This window comes from Erinaceus europaeus, chromosome 9 (genome assembly GCF_950295315.1).
Source record: "Erinaceus europaeus chromosome 9, mEriEur2.1, whole genome shotgun sequence".
Taxonomy (NCBI): Eukaryota; Metazoa; Chordata; class Mammalia; order Eulipotyphla; family Erinaceidae; genus Erinaceus; species Erinaceus europaeus.
In genome coordinates, this window is record NC_080170.1 from 79,352,265 (window position 1) to 79,368,301 (window position 16,037).

At 41.6% G+C, this 16,037-nt stretch overlaps 1 protein-coding gene across 1 annotated transcript in view; it reads left to right on the forward strand.

Annotated features, from left to right (window-relative positions):
• Window positions 1–16,037, forward strand: part of HSPBAP1 (HSPB1 associated protein 1) — an 81,531-nt gene that overhangs the window by 33,507 nt on the left and 31,987 nt on the right. The window contains exon 3 of the mRNA XM_016192576.2: window positions 6,795–6,976. Coding sequence (XP_016048062.1) covers window positions 6,795–6,976 — 182 coding nt within the window. The remainder of the gene's footprint in view (window positions 1–6,794; window positions 6,977–16,037) is intronic.

Consider the following 16,037-nt stretch of genomic DNA (forward strand, 5'->3'; position numbering starts at 1 on the left):
AACCCCAGATGAGTATACAGCCGCTTGGCTCTCTGCAGTCTCATGTTTAACCAAGGTACTGTGGTTCTTTTTCTCCCTCTTATTTTCCTGAGACCCCTCTGTCATGGGCAACGTTCCTCCTTATCAAGAGGATTCCCAAATCCTTTACTCCTTTCGCTAGATAGTTTCTCTGTCTCTGGGACATTTTGCTCTGGGCCACACCTTGGTTCCTCTTGACCATGATCGCAGCTTTCAGGAAATATGCAGGGCCCCCTCCTAAAAGGACCGAGGAAGTTCCCACTAAGACTTCCCCGGCAGAGAGTGGCAACTCTAACTTGGGAATCAGCCCCAGTATAAGGGACCTTGAGGCTGTGATCCAAGATTTAAAGGAGATGGTCATTCTGCTTGCCCAGCACCATACATGCTTTCTAGAGAAAGCAAAACCTGCCCCGATCCTGACCCACCCTAAGCCCTCTGCATTTCACCCAGAGATTCCCTTTTGGCAGACATGTCTCCGGCTGCCACTGCCACTTCTGTGGCTCCTCCCCCTGCTGCTACGCTGCTTTCAGACACAGAATACCTTTGCCGGCTTCGTGATGGAGTTTTTCCTCCAGAGCAAGTCCACACATTCCCAGTAAACGTTACCTCCAATAGACAGAGACCTGCATGGTACCTGTATTCCTTCACAGATCTTAAGGAACTTCGTGAGGTCATTAAAGAGGATGAAATTCATGCTCCATAGACCAGATCTATCTTATAAGGCCTCTCCAGAACCTTAACACTCCCCAAGACTGGTGTGACGTACCTCGTACTATGCTCCCAGGCCCACTCTTCCTTCAATGGGAAGCATTTTTTAGAGATGAATCTTTACAGCAATCCCGGAGAAATAGCCAGAATCATCCTGAGTGGGATTTTGAGGCTCTGTTGGGAATGGGTCGTTTGGGAACTGGAATTCAACAGCAGAGTCCAGATTTCCACCGGGTTACTTTGACCAAGTGCGCCTCTTTGCCTTGCAGGTTTGGGACATGCTAATACCTCTGGGGGAAAATCCCGCTCCTATTCTCTCCCTCTGCCAGGAGCCAGATGAGTCATTAGCTAAGTTCATGACTAGAGTGCAATCAGGTTTAGAAAGAAAAATTTCTGACTCAGACGCCTGCCGACTTTTATTAAAATCCATAATCTGGAACAGAATGCTACCAGACTTCCGTTGAGCGTGCCTTGCATTAAAAGATGACCATCCAGACAGCTGGATTATAGCGACTCAGGAGATCGGATCAAGCTCTCATCAGGAAACTACTATGGCACAGGCCTTTGCAGCTGCCCTAGATAAAAAAAGGTGGTTTGCTTTCAGTGCGGTCGCCAAGGATATTGGCGTAACCAATGTTCAAAAAATAAACCACGACCCCGCTTCCAGTCAGGGAGCCAGAGGACCTGGATGCTTTGTCCCAAGTGCCAGAGAGGCTATCATCTCAAAAGGGACTGCCGTTCTAAAACTCACAGGAATAGCACGCTCCTGGCGAATTTAGATCTAAGGGATTTAAACTAGGCACAGGGCATCCCTCAGCCCCGCTTTCAAGAGGGAGTCAAGCAGATTGCCCACTCGGCGCCTCTGTTCCGTAAACAAGAGGCCAGCCCGGGACCCAACCCATCGCTCCTCCCACCATGCCATTTAACAATAGCAGAGGGTGAGCAGGAGGGGGACCGTGTGGTGTGTGGTTGCTCCCAGCATAAAAACAGCAAGCTGGAGCAAGTGAATGGCGTAGATTCAGAGCCAGAGATTTTGTGGATCACCCCTGTTTTAGAAACAGGACACCCTGCTATTACAGTAAATATTGATAAAATTCCTTTCAAATGCTTGATAGATACACGGGCAGACAAGACAATTTTAAGACAAGCAGAGGTTCCCCTAAGTTGGGAACTCCTTCCAGGACCACACCTACATGGTGTAAGAGGATTAACACAAGATTTCCTAATGCGAGATTCGCTTGTGTGGGAAGACTTTGATGGCACTACCGAGTGTTTTTGTCCTTTAGTAGCCGACATTAGCATCAACTTATTAGGCAGAGATTTGCTGTAATCTCTTGAGGTAATATTGTCCTCAGACACCACTTCTGCAGGGTGTTGCTCTCACCTCTGTGACACTTCTAGACCTAACCAGCACCTCCAGTAGTAACTGCCACTGTTCGTTACAGAACTCCTCGTTTAGATTGGCTTTCTAACGAGCCTGTCTGGTTGGAGCAGTGGCCTTTACCTAGGGAGAAGCTAGAAATCTTAAAGGAACTTTTCCAAGAACAGTTATCCTTGGGACATATTCATCATTCCCGGAGCCTGTTTAACACCCCTGTTTTTGTGATTAAAAAATGCATGGGAAAATGGCGCCTCCTCCAAGACCGTGTGGTTAATAAAACCATGCAGGTTTGGGGCTCCCCCCAAAGGGGTTTGCCTCTCGCTTCTGCAATTCCTACGGGAATTCCAATAATTGCTATAGATATTCAAGATAGTTTTTTCTATTTGTATTTTCTATTCTCTTGCACCCACAAGATTGTAAACGTTTTGATTTCTCTGTTCCTTCTATTAATAACGCCAGCCCTTCCGATAGATTTGAATGGGTGGTACTGCCCCAGGGCATGGCCAGTAGTCCCACTATTTGTGAAGAGGCTGTTAAAGCTGCCCTTTTCCCATATATTCATAAGGGCCTTAAGGTTTTTCATTATATGGATGACATCTTAATATGGGGAAAATTAGATACAGATCTCTTTGCCCTAAGTGATTTTCTTATCCCCACCTTAAAGTAAAATGGCCTTAATGTAGCTCCTGAGAAAGTACAATTTATTCCCCCAATATCTTTCTTACGCTCAGAGATTTCTCTAATGCAGATTCATCCCTTAAAACCTTGTGTTACTTTTCCTTCTAATCTCACTCTTGCTTCTTTACAAAGCTTTCTCAGAAATTTAAATTGGCTTAGGCAATATCTTTATCTCCCCACTAGCTGCCTCCAACTGCTGTTTGATCTGTTAAAAGGAATCAAATAGCCCTCCTCAAAATGTGCATTAATCCCCGAAGGCTCCTTAGTGCTAGAAAGGGTTAATCAGGCTCTCCAGGACAGGTTCTCCCCCTCCTCTCCTGTAAACCTTTTGATCTTTTAACTCCTCCCCTACCATGGTGGGGGCTATATACCAGAGTCATGGTGTTCTTGAATGGCTTCATACTCCAGTAGGGGGAGCTCCAAGACTCCTTACCAAAACTGATGCTTTGGCTTCTTTGATCTGTCAAGGAAGAGGCAGGACAATACAGGTTTTAGGAAAGAACCTGATTCAATTGTTATTCCTTTTTCTCTCACAGATACAGAGTGGCTTCTACACCACCACTCCCATTTTAATGGGTTTAACTTTAATGGGTTTCCCAGGACAATTAGATAATCATTTTCCTTCTAATAAATGGACAGATTCTTTACCTCTTTTGCCTTTACTGGTACGTAAACTTTTCTCTTGAGATCACATCCCCTCTGCTCCTACAATTTTTACTGATGGTGGCCAGAAGGGAGCTGCAGCCCATGTATATTATCCAGATATATATTACCCCCACACTAGCCCAGCATGGACCTAAAGGCTGGAATAGTGCAGATGAAATGTTAGGGGGTACTCACCACAGACTATTGTGTACTTTTGTTTTTAGGTATATATTTTGCCCTAGTTTATGGATACGTGTGAACATATGCTCTATCTCAGGGGACCTGGTCTATATCTAGGTTTTGGGACTTTGTTAGGAAGTGAACCACCTGGAATGGAATTAGAGAATTCTATGAAAGGAAAGGTCTCACCTGAGTTATGAAGCTGAAGGGTTGTCATTCCATACCTGACGTCTCTGGACACAGTCTGAAGTGAAGCATACTGGGGTGGCACTCATTGCGTTGACTAGGTTGTGATATTATTTGATACGAATTGAGAGAAGCATGCAGTAAAATGCGCCCCACCCTAAGGATCCAGGATTGGGGGAATATAGGCTCTATAGTGGAAATGTGAGGTTTCTGCTGTCTTAGGGTTCAAGAAGACAATGGATAGTTATTGTTATCATCACATTATTTGGTAATTGAGTTAACTTTGAAAAGTCCCTTTGTTAGGATTTGCTGTATAATACCAAACATCTTGTATATACCTGTGCCACTGGTTGCTTCTGTTCTTCCTGGTCTAGGCTTTTGAGAGAGTCAACATATCAAAACTCAGCCTATGTATTAAAAAGACAGTCTGTGAGAAGCTTCCATATTCTTTATCCCTCTGGGAATATTGACCTAAATTCTTTATAGGGTACAGAAAGTGGAGGTCTGTCTTCTGTAATTGCTTCTTTTCTGGACATGGTCATTGATAGGTTGATCCATACCCCCAGCCTGTCTCTATCTTTTCCCTGGTGGTATAGGACTCTGAGGAGGTGGAATTCCAGGACACATTGATGAGGTCATCTGTCCAGAGAAGTCAAGATTAATTTGTTTATTAAAAAGAGAGAACCGAGTCCCTTTTTTTTTTGTTTTGTTTTTTATTAGTGATATAATAATGATTAACAAGATTGTAGGTCAAGATAGGTACAGTTCCACACAGTTCCATACCTCACCCCCTCCATTAGAAGCTTTCCTATTCTTTATTCCTGTGGGGGTATGAACTAAAATTCTTTATGGAGTGCAGTAGGTGCAAGGTCTGGTTCTGTAATTGCTTCTCTGCTGAATATGGATATCCAGAGGTCTATCCATACCCCTGGACTGTTTTTATCATTGCCTAGTGATATAGGGCTTTGGGGAAGTGAGGTTCCAGGACACATTGGTGAGGTGGTTGTCTGCCCTTGGAGGTCAGAATGGTGTCAGCGACGTCAGGCGATAGTGTAGCAGGTTAAGCACACGTGGCGTGAAGCGCAAGGACCGGCTTAGGGGTCTCAGTTCGATCCTGGAGGTGAAGCAGGTATGCAGGTGTCTTTCTTTTTTTTTTTTTTAATTTTTTATTTATAAAATGGAAACATTGACAAAACCATAGGGTAAGAAGTGTACAACTCCACACAGTTCCCACCACCAGATCTCCTTATCCCATCCCTTCCCTTGATAGCTTTCCTATTCTTTAACCCTGTGGGAGTATGGACCCAAGGTCATCGTGGGGTGCAGAAGATAGAAGGTCTAGCTTCTGTAATTGCTTCCCTGCTGAACATGGGCATTGACAATTCGATCTATACTCCCAGTCTGCCTCTCTCTTTCCCTAGTGGGTGGGGTTCTGGGGAATCAAAGCTTCAGGACACATTGGTGGGGTTGTCTGTCCAGGGAAGTTTGGTTGGCATCCTGCTAGCATCTGGAACCTGGTGGCTGATGAGAGAGTTAACATATAAAACCAAACAAGTTTCTGACTAATCATGAACCTAAAGGCTGGAGTAGTTCAGATGAAGAGTTGGGGGGGGTCAATTTTGTAGATAGCTAGTAGGCATATTTTAGTTACATTCCAAAGGGCCTGTGGCTATACTAGTTTTTGGTGGTTTTTTTTTGCATACATCATAAAGGACAGCAGCAACAAATGCTGGAGAAGCTGTGGGGACAAAGGAACCCTTCTGAACTGCTGGTGGGAATTTTAATTGGTCTAACCTCCGTGGAGAGCAGTCTGGAGAATTCTCACAAGGCTAGATATAGACTTTCCATATGACCCAGTAATTCCTCTCCTAGGGATATACTCCCAGGTCTCCATAATATGCAACCAAAAAGATATGTGTACACCTATGTTCATAGCAGCACAATTCATAATAGCTAAAACCTGGAAGCAACCCAGGTGCCCAACAACAGATGAGTGGCTGAGAAAGCTGTGGTATATATACACAATGGAATACTATGCAGCTATTAAGAACCGTATCCTTCTAGCATATGCATATTTATAACCGGGCGTTGTTGACTAATCATGAACCTAAAGGCTGGAATATTGAAGATGAAGATTTGGGTGTGTCTGTTTTGTAGATAGCTAGTAGGACTGTTTTAGTTACATTCCAAAGGGCTAAGCTGAATATGGGCCCCAGATCAAACCGATGGAGTTTACAGTCAACAATATTTATACACTTTTTCCATCTTTGGGAGGTACTCTCTCCTGATCCAACTTCCTAATCCTTTTTCCAGCCATGACATCATCTCTCCAGATAATAACTTGAGTCCATCTGTATATCAGATGTCAGGCTCAGAAAAAAACAAACAAAAAAAACTAGTATAGTCTCTCTGTCTCTTAACTGAAAAGATTTGGCTGCCAAAAATGATAGTCACTGTGTAGACATTGAGCTGCTGTAAGCCTGGTGGCAAAAATTTAGATAAACAAATATAGCCAGTGGATAGCTGACTCGGTTAGTGGGAGCTTTATTTTTTTCTATTATCTTTTTCAGAACCAGAAACTCATATGTGCAGTTTCACTGCTCCCAGGCAAGTTTTTCACTCATAGGGTGGGAGAAATTGAGAGAACACCACAGAAATAAAAGTTCTAGTAGCATGACATTTCTCACCTGTTGTGCTGGGGTTCAGACCTTGGTCACACACTTAGCAGGGCACATCCACTATCCAGTGAATTCTCTGTCCAACACAAGGGTGTCTTTAATCTTTAATGTTAAAGGCATGTTTCATTTACATATTTAATCATGAACAGTGTGAATATTGTAAATGTCTCTGTGATTACATAGCAAGTATAAAATTAACTTTTATGTTAAATAATAGTTAAAATTTTTAGTTCAAACTGTCTCTTGAAAATATTTGAAAACATGAAATATTTCTAAATGTGTTCAGTATACATTTAGAGTTGGTTTTTGTTTCATTGTAGTTCCTCAATTTGAAACGACCTGTAGTTATGTAGAAGCTACACTTGAAGAGTTTCTGACCTGGAACTGTGGCCAGCCTAGTATTTCTGGAGCATTTAGAGCTTATGATCCTTCCAAATTCTGGGCTTATGCTGACTATAAATATTGTGCCAGTTTATTTGAAGATAAGACAAATATTTTTCAGGTAAGTCAATATGTCCTCCACCCCCCCTTTTTTTTAAGTCAAGAGTATATGAGTGTGTATTTTGATTTTTTTTCTTTATTTCCATTTACTTAGAGCTTAATGGTATACAGTATGGTTGTTGACACAAGTTCATCAAGACCCCCTTCCCCAGTACATCCCTTTTAATCATGTTCCTTATTTATTTATTTATTTATTGTTATCTTTGTTTATTGGGTAGAAACAGTCAGAAATTGAGAGGGTAGGGGAGATAGAGAGGGAGAGAGAAAGAAAGAAACTTGCAGCACTGTTTCAACACCTGCAAAGCTTTCCCCCTCCAGGTGGGGACCAAGGTCCTCAAGCCTGGATCCTTGCACATTGCAACACGTGTACTCAACCAGGTATACCACTGACCTCCTAATTTAGTGTTAAGAAAGATTACAGATTAGAATCTCTGTACCTTTTTCCTTTACTTATTCACTTTGAGTCTTAAACATTTTGTTCACTTAACTCTAATATTTGTTCAAGAGAAGTGTAATGGTGGGGCTACATAGATGAAAAACCTTCTTAATACATAAAGGCCCTGGCTTAATGATTCAGCATACAATCATTTACATTATGATAGTACAAAAGCACAGTGGATTCAGCAAAAAGCCCAATGTATTTCCAGCTATGTATGTTCATAGTGAGAACCAGTACACAGTCATTCTGTGTTTCAGTTTTAAGTTATGTGACATAGTCAATACTTTATTATAAAATATGCTTTGTGTGAGGCGATTTTGCCTAATTGAAGGCTAGGTATTCCATGCACAGTTTGGATTAAGGTTTTTATTGAATAGGTTAGTTATATTTAAATAATTTTCAGCTGCTATTTTTAGCTTATGATGGTTTTTAGCTCAATCAATGGACTAAGCTCTCCTTTTCCTATCAGCAACACTGAGTTGGTTTGGAATATACTGAAAGAATAGAAGTCATCATTCTATCCACAAGACATATGGAAGTGCATTTATTACTTCATTCTAGGAATTCATTCTACTTCATTTACATTCCTAACATTTTAGAAACATCCCAGGTGGTTGCTGCCAACCCTGCCTATTCTAGGGGTTTAGTACAATCTGGCATGTGGCAGAGCATTAGACTCCCAATATTTGATTATAGAAGCCTCTTAGATGTATGGTAGTACTTGCATAATTAAGAATGTGGAAGTTCTTTGCTGTGTGTTGACATAACTGACAGCAGAGTTTGCAGAATACCATATCCTCTTTTCTCTAAAGTGTCTTCCTTCTCAAACTGCCATTTTATATTGTGTGATTTTGCAAACTCTCTGCTCTGGTTCTGCATGTGTCTTCTAGATAAAGGATATCAATGGCAGTGGTCCCCAGAGCTGTTTGCATTTACTGCCTTGCCCTCTGGTAAAGAAAGTCAAGATGGATGGGAGGATTTTGTTTTCTATAGTCTGTTCATTCTTCCTCTTCTCCTGCCAGTCATCACTTCTCTGAACTGTCTCTCACATAGGTTGACAGTTACTGGATTCTTTAGTAGTTTTTTCACTCAGATGCTATTTTTCCTTTTCACTTTGAAGCAAGATGTAAGATATTGGTGTTTACATAGTATTGATAATTATAGTACAGTTCTTCTTCTTCTAGCATTTGCCCTTCTTCCGTAGCCAGTCAACAGCATCAGGTTGAGCCTGATGTAAAGTTTCGAGACCTCCTTTGAATCTGGAGAGGTGGCAGTCGTTGACTATGTGGGTCATAGTCTGTCTGGAGCCGCAGGGGCAGTTCGGGTCATCTCTGGCTCCCCAGCGATGGAACATAGCGGCACACCGGCCATGGCCTATTCGATAGCGATTGAGGAGGGCCCAATCATAACGTGCTAGGTCAAAGCCGGGTTGATGCTTGCAGGGGTCTGTGATGAGGTGTTTGTTCTTTACCTCAGCTGACTGCCAACTCTGTTTCCAAGAGACTGGAACAGAGAAGTTCAGTGTAGGCGTAGGGGACCAGATTGGGTGACGAGACGTCAAGCGTTGAACAGGGTGGGCGAAGATATCCACGTATATTGGCAGGTCCGGTCGAGCGTAGACGTGGGAAATGAACTTAGATGATGCCGCATCCCGACGAATATCTGGCGGGGCGATGTTGCTAAGAACTGGCAGCCATGGAACCGGGGTGGAACGGATGGTTCCAGAAATTATCCTCATGGAGGAATATAATTTGGAATCGACCAAGTGGACATGGGGGCTACGGAACCATACTGGGGCACAGTATTCTGCAGTGGAATAGCATAATGCCAGAGATGATGATCGTAGTGTGGAAGCGCTCGTGCCCCATGAGGAGCTGGCCAGTCTTGCAATGATCTGATTCCTCGCGCCCACCTTTGCTGTAGTTTTTACGAGATGTTTGTAAAATGACAGAGTGTGATCGAGAGTAACGCCAAGATAGACTGGCTGGGCTTCATGCCGGATTCTCGTATTGCCAAGCTGCACATTAAGCTCACGCGAGGCCGAGGCATGGTGTAGATGGAAAACAGATGATACCGTTTTAGCAGTGCTAGGAATTAGTCGCCATTTTTTACAGTAATCAGATATCAGAGACATGTCTTTCGTGAGTGTTTCCTCGAGGATGTCGAACTTGGATGCCTGAGTTGCACAGCAGATGTCATCGGCGTAGATGAACTTCCTTGAAGAAGTTTCTGGGAGGTCATTGATGTAAATATTAAATAGCGTAGGAGCCAGAACAGAGCCCTTGGGGAGGCCACTTGAGACAAGTCTCCATCTGCTAGACTTGTCACCCAGATGTACCTGGAATCTTCTGTTTTGGAGAGGAAACGATAGAGTGTTGGCCAACCATGGAGGCAGGCATCTTGAGATCTTGACCAGGAGACCACAGTGCCAGACCGTGTCATAGGCTGCTGTGAGATCAAAGTACAGTAATACTTTGCAGCATTCCATTATGAGACTTCTCAAATGTTTTACTTAAATTTTATTTTTATTTACTTATTATTTGTCATCACAGGGGATTTACTGCTGTGGGTCAACTTTTTCAGGTAGCAAGATTGAGAGTGAGAGAGAACACACAACACTGAAGCTTCTTTGAGTGCTATGGTATTCCTGTGTGGTGTACCACGGCTTCAAACCTGGGTTTTGCACATTGCAAAGCAGGAGCTCTCCCAGGTAAAGTATCCTGTCAACCTCTAATTTTGCTTTTAATTTAGAAAAAGGAAAAATACATCATTTGCCCCCATAAGAGAATATGTTTTTATTCTCATACCCATAAATGAATCTATTTATTTTTTAAATATTCAGTAAAAGTTCTGTACACCAGAGTTTATAACACATCTACTACTAATGCTTTTTTAAAAAAATATTCTTTTATCTTTATATTTCATTTATCTGATAGAGATAGAGAAAATCTGAGAGGGAAAGGGGTCGATAGAGGGGAGAAAGACACCTATTGCACCACTTCACTGCTTATGAAGCTTCGCCCCTACAAGTGGGCATCAGAAGCTTGTACCCGCGTCCTTGAGCATTGTGACATGTGTGCTTTAATGCACCACCACCTGGCCCCTTACTTACGAAAATATATTTCAAGTCATTCTACAGATTAAATATTGGATGTTAGTCATTTCACAAACATCTCATAACTTTTTTTCGAAAGATTTTATTAATGAGGACAGGAGGAGAATGAACCAGACATCACTCTATCTTTCTCTTTCTCTCTCTCTCCCTTCCCTGTCCCCTCTCAATTTCTCTCTGTCCTATCTTAAAAAAAAAAAATCCTTTTATGTTGTGGTTCAGCATAATAACTGAAACTCAGGAGCCCTGTTTAGGTCACTTCAACATAAAATTCCAAAATTCAGGGCCAGGTGGTGGCACACTTGCTTGAGTGCAGGTGTTAACAATGTGCGAGGACCCAGGTTTAAGCTCCTGACTTCATCTGCAGGAGAGAAAGCTTTGTGAGTGGTGAAGCAGTGCTACAGGTGTCCCGTCTCTCCCTCTCCATCCCCCTTTCCCTCTCTATTTCTGGCTGCCCCTATAAATAAATAATAAAAGATAAATAAAATAAATAAAGATAATTTAAAAACTAAAAAATCAATAAGTGAAGATTAGTTCTGACCTTTCTTGGACTTTTTACACAGTTGTCAGAGCATGTTGAAATTGCACTTGGTCACCTAGTAATAATTAAAGGAGTTTGATGACCTATGATATGTTCTGATGAGGAATATAGGAATGTCAGTATTAATGTGTTTATCCAAGTCTTTCTATAGGTAGATAGTTAACTGACCACTTTCGTGTTTATGTAAAGGGTGGGGAATGTCCAGCCTATGGGTTGTATGTCATTTGGTCTGACCCTGCCAAGGCAACTGTAGGCAGGACTTGAAATTCAATAAATCTAGGAGCTTCTTTCATATCAGCATTGATAATTTCATATGACATTAGAATTATATAAATATCCAAGTAGCCTTTGGCAGAAGAAAAGACTCCCCACCCCTGGTTTATGTTGCCTAGGATAAAAGGCCCTTATACTAATTTTTAAGGTATACTTAAGGGGCTTCCTGAAATTAAAATCAAATATTTATCTTTTATAAATTTTGTACAGTGTTTACAGTTACTTATTCTGTTTTATAGTTCCGTATTTGTTGCTTTAGGCTTATTTTATTATTTTTCCTTTTTATTCAGATGTAAATTTGTATGGAGTTATATGTAATCAGTTTTCCTGTGTTTATGACATAGAAAATTAGTGAGACTTTTTAATCCAGTAAAGAGTAAGGCATGCCTTTTACCCACATAGCTATCTCAAGCCCCAAATGAGACAACTCATAATATGACACAGGAGCTCAACTTAACCATGATACAAGTTGCACAAACAGGATGGCATATATAGTTTTGAGTTGAAGTGTTTTCAGAATGATTATAGTCAATTGTGATGTCATTTAACCTTTTTGAGGTTTTGATTTCTTTTTTATTGATTAATTTCATCTTTTTTTTTTTTTTTTGGCCTCAAGGGTTATTGCTGGGGCTAGGTGCTGGCACAACAAATCCACTATTCCTGGAGGCTATTTTTTAAAAAAAATTTATTTATAAAAAGGAAACACTGACAAAAACCATAGGATAAGAGGGGTACACTCCACACAATTTCCACCACCAGAACTCTGTATCCCATCCCCTCCCTTGATAGCTTTCCAATTCTTTAACCCTCTGGGAGTATGGACCCAAGGTCATTGTGGCATACAGAAAGTTGAAGGTCTGACTTCTTTAATTGCTTCCTCACTGAACATGGACATTGACAGGTTGATCTACACTCCCAGCCTGTCTCTCTCTTTCCCTAGTGGGGAAGGGCCCTGGGGAAGCAGAGCTCCAGGACACATTGGTGGGGTTGTCTGTCCAGGGAGGTTTGGTCGGCATCATGCTAGCATCTGTAACCTGGTGGTTGACAAGAGAGTTAACATACAAAGCCAAACAAATTGTTTACCAATCATGGACCTAAAGGCTGGAATAGTTCAGATGAAGAGTTGGGGGGTGGGGTCTCCGTTTTCTAGATAGCTAGTTGGCATGTTTTAGCTATATTCCAAAGGGTCTGTAGCTATACCAGTGTTTGGTTTTTTCATTTGTTTGTTTTGTTTTTTGCCTGAACCTGAAACCTGATATGCAGATGGATCCTAATTATTGTCTGGGGAGATGATGTCATGGCAGGAAGAAGGACCAGAAAGCTGGATCAGGGAAGAGAGTAGCTACTTAATATGGGAAAGGTGTATATTGTTGATTGTAAACCCCATTGATTTGATGTCATCTGGGGCCCATATTCAGCTTAGGAGCCTATGTGACCACAGCATCCCTATACATCTGACCTCACATTCTGTGGTCATAAGTAGGAACGTTCCAAGCTGCCCCAATATCGACCCATCTTCCTCAGGTGTAGCCTAGAGTATATTGCCCAGCCTTCCCTAGGAGGATGGAACATTCTCTACCATTGTTGATCCACGTTGAGGGCAAGGTCCTATGGGGGCCCACAAAGGGATCTATTGTGTTGTTCCTGATATAAATGACTGGTAACAATGGAGGGAGGGGTTTATTCGAGGTCTAGGCCCATCATGTCTGTTTAGGAATCTCAGGACTCCCTGATTAGGGCGCCAGCTGATGGGGTAGCCTGATAGTGACTCAAGAGTCATAGTTAAAGTATGCTAGTCTCTTGCCCTTATTCAGCTTTTGCAGTCCTTGCTTTGATGAGGTTAGTTTTGGAGTGAGTGACAGAACTGTAATAGGAAGTAGGTGAGGAGGGTATCTAAGTCTAGAACTATAATAGGAAGTAGGTGAGGAGGGTATCTAAGTCTAAGTAGACACTGTTTCATTATGAACTTTATACTGACTCACTACAGACTATTGTGTATTTTTGCTTTCAGGTATATATTTTTCCCTAATTTATGGATACATATGAACATATGCTCTATCTCACAGGACCTGGTCTATATCTAGGTTTTGAGGCTTTGTTAGGAAGTGAACCTCCTGGATTGGAAGTAAAGAATCCTATAAAAGGAAAGAGCTCACCCCAGTAATGAGAATGAAGGGTTGACATTCTATGCCTGACATCTTTGGACATAGTTTGAAGTGAAGCATGCTGAGGTGGTACTCATTGCATTGAATAGGTTGGGATCAGCAGATGTAGTATCATTTGGTATAAATTGACAGAAGCATGTAGGAAACTGATCCCCACCCTAGAGGTTCCAGGGCTGGGGGAAATACAGGCTCTATAGAGGAAGTGGAGGTTCCTGCTGTCTTAGGGTTTAAGAAGACAATAGATAGTTATTGCAATAATTACATTATTTGGCAATTGGATTAACTTTGAAATATCCCTTTCTAAGGATTTGCTGTATCATACACATCACCATAATTTATGTCCTTTGGCATTATTTGTATATTAAGTAAATAGTGATTTATATGACTACAACTTGATAGGACTGTGCATAAACACCATTCCAACCACCAAAAGACTGTGTCCCATCCCATCCCTCCTCCCCTTCCTCCTCTTGCCCCCCACCCCAATCCCATGAAGCTGAACATGCACCCTCATGCTCCACCCAGGTTTTTTCCTTTGGTGCCGTACTCCAAATTCAGTAAAATTTTGCTTTCAGTTTCCCTTTCTGTTTTTCTTAACTTCGGTTTATGAGTGGAATCATCCCATACTTATCTTTATCTTTCTGACTTAGCTCACTTAACATAATTCCTTCTAGCTCTATCTAAGATGGGTCAGAGTAGGTGGGTTCATTATTCTCAATAGCTGCGTATTCCACTGTGTATATATACCACAGCTTTCTCAGTCACTCATCTGTTGTTGGGAACCTGGGTTCCTTCCAGGTTTTAGCTGTTACGAATTCTGCTGCTATGATAGGTGTACACATTTCTTTTTTGTTGAGTATTATGGAGTCCTTGGGGTGTATCCCTAGGAGACATTACTGAGTCATATGGAAGGTCCATGTCTAGCCTTGTGATAGTTCTCCAGACTGCTCTCCACAAAGGCTGGACCAATTTACATTCCCACCAGTAGTGTAGAAGGGTTCCTCTGTCCCCCCCAGCCTCTCCAGCATTTGTTGCTTCTGTCCTTTTTGATGTATGCCATTCTCACAGGGGTGAGGTGGTATCTCAGTGTTGTCTTTATTTGCATTTCTCTGACAATCAGCGACCTGGAGCAGTTTTTCATGTGTTTGTTAGCCTTTTGGATCTCTTCTGTAGTGAATGTTCTGTTCATATCCTCTGCACATTTTTGGATGGGGTCATTTGCTTTTTTGTTGCTAAGTTTGCTGAGCTCTTTGTATATTTTGGTTATTACTCTCCTGTCTGATGTATGGCATGTGAGGATCTGCTCCCATTCTGTGAGGAGTCTCTTTGTGTGATAGTTTCTTTGTGCAGAAGCTTTTCAATGTGATGTATTCCCATTGGTTTGTTTCTGCTTTAGTCTTCCTTGGAATTGGATTTGTATCATCAAAGATATCCTTGAGGTTTAGGTGGAAAAGTGTTCCACCAATGTTTTCCTCTAAGTATTTGATGTTTTCTGGTCTAACATCCAGGTCCTTGATCCATTTGGAGTTGATTTTTGTTTCTGGTGAGATAAGGTGGTTCAGTTTCATTCTTCTGCATGTTTCAACCCAGTTTCCCAGCACCATTTATTGAAGAGAACCTCCTTCCATTTAATGCTTTGGGCCCACTTATCAAAGATTAGATGTCCATAGGTGTGGGTGTTTATTCTGGGCTTTCACTTCTGTTACACTGTTCTGTGTGCCTATTTTTGTTCCAGTACCAGGCTGTTTTAATGATTATGGCCTTATAATATAGTTTGAGATCTGGGAGTGTGAGGCCTCCATTTCTATTTCTTTTCCTCAAGATTGTTTTGGGAATTCTAGGTGTTTTCTGGTTCCAGAAATTAATGATTGTAATTGTTGTTGTATTCTCTCTTTTTTTAAAATTTATTTATTCCCTTTTGTTGTCCTTTTTTATTGTTGTAGTTATTATTGTTGTTGATGTCGTTGTTGGATAGGACAGAGAGAAATGGAGAGTGGAGGGGAAGACAGAGCAGGGGAGAGAAAGATAGACACCTGCAAACCTGCCTGTGAAGTGACTCCCCTGCAGGTCGGTATCTGGTGCTCAACCGGGATCCTTATGCCAGTCCTTGAGCTTTGTGCCAGTCCATTCTATTCTCTTAAAGAAGCTTGGTGGAACTTTGATGGGTATTGTATTAAATTTGTATATGGCTCTGCGGAGAAGCTTCATTTTAATTATGTTAATTCTTCCAATCCCTGAGCATGGGATGTCTTTCCATTTCTTGGTATCATTTTCTGTTGCATTGAATAGTGACTCATAGCTTTAAGTATAAAAGTCTTTCACTTCTTTGGTCAGCTTTATACCTAGGTATTTTATTGATTTTGCTGCAATAGTGAATGGGAGTGATTTCTGGATGTCCTTTTCAGATTTAGTGTTTGCGTAAAGAAATGCCACTGATTTTTGTACATTGATTTTTTTTAGCCTGACACCTTGCTATATTGCCTAATAACTTCCAGTCATTTTCTGCTGGACTCTTTAGGTTTTTCTATGTAT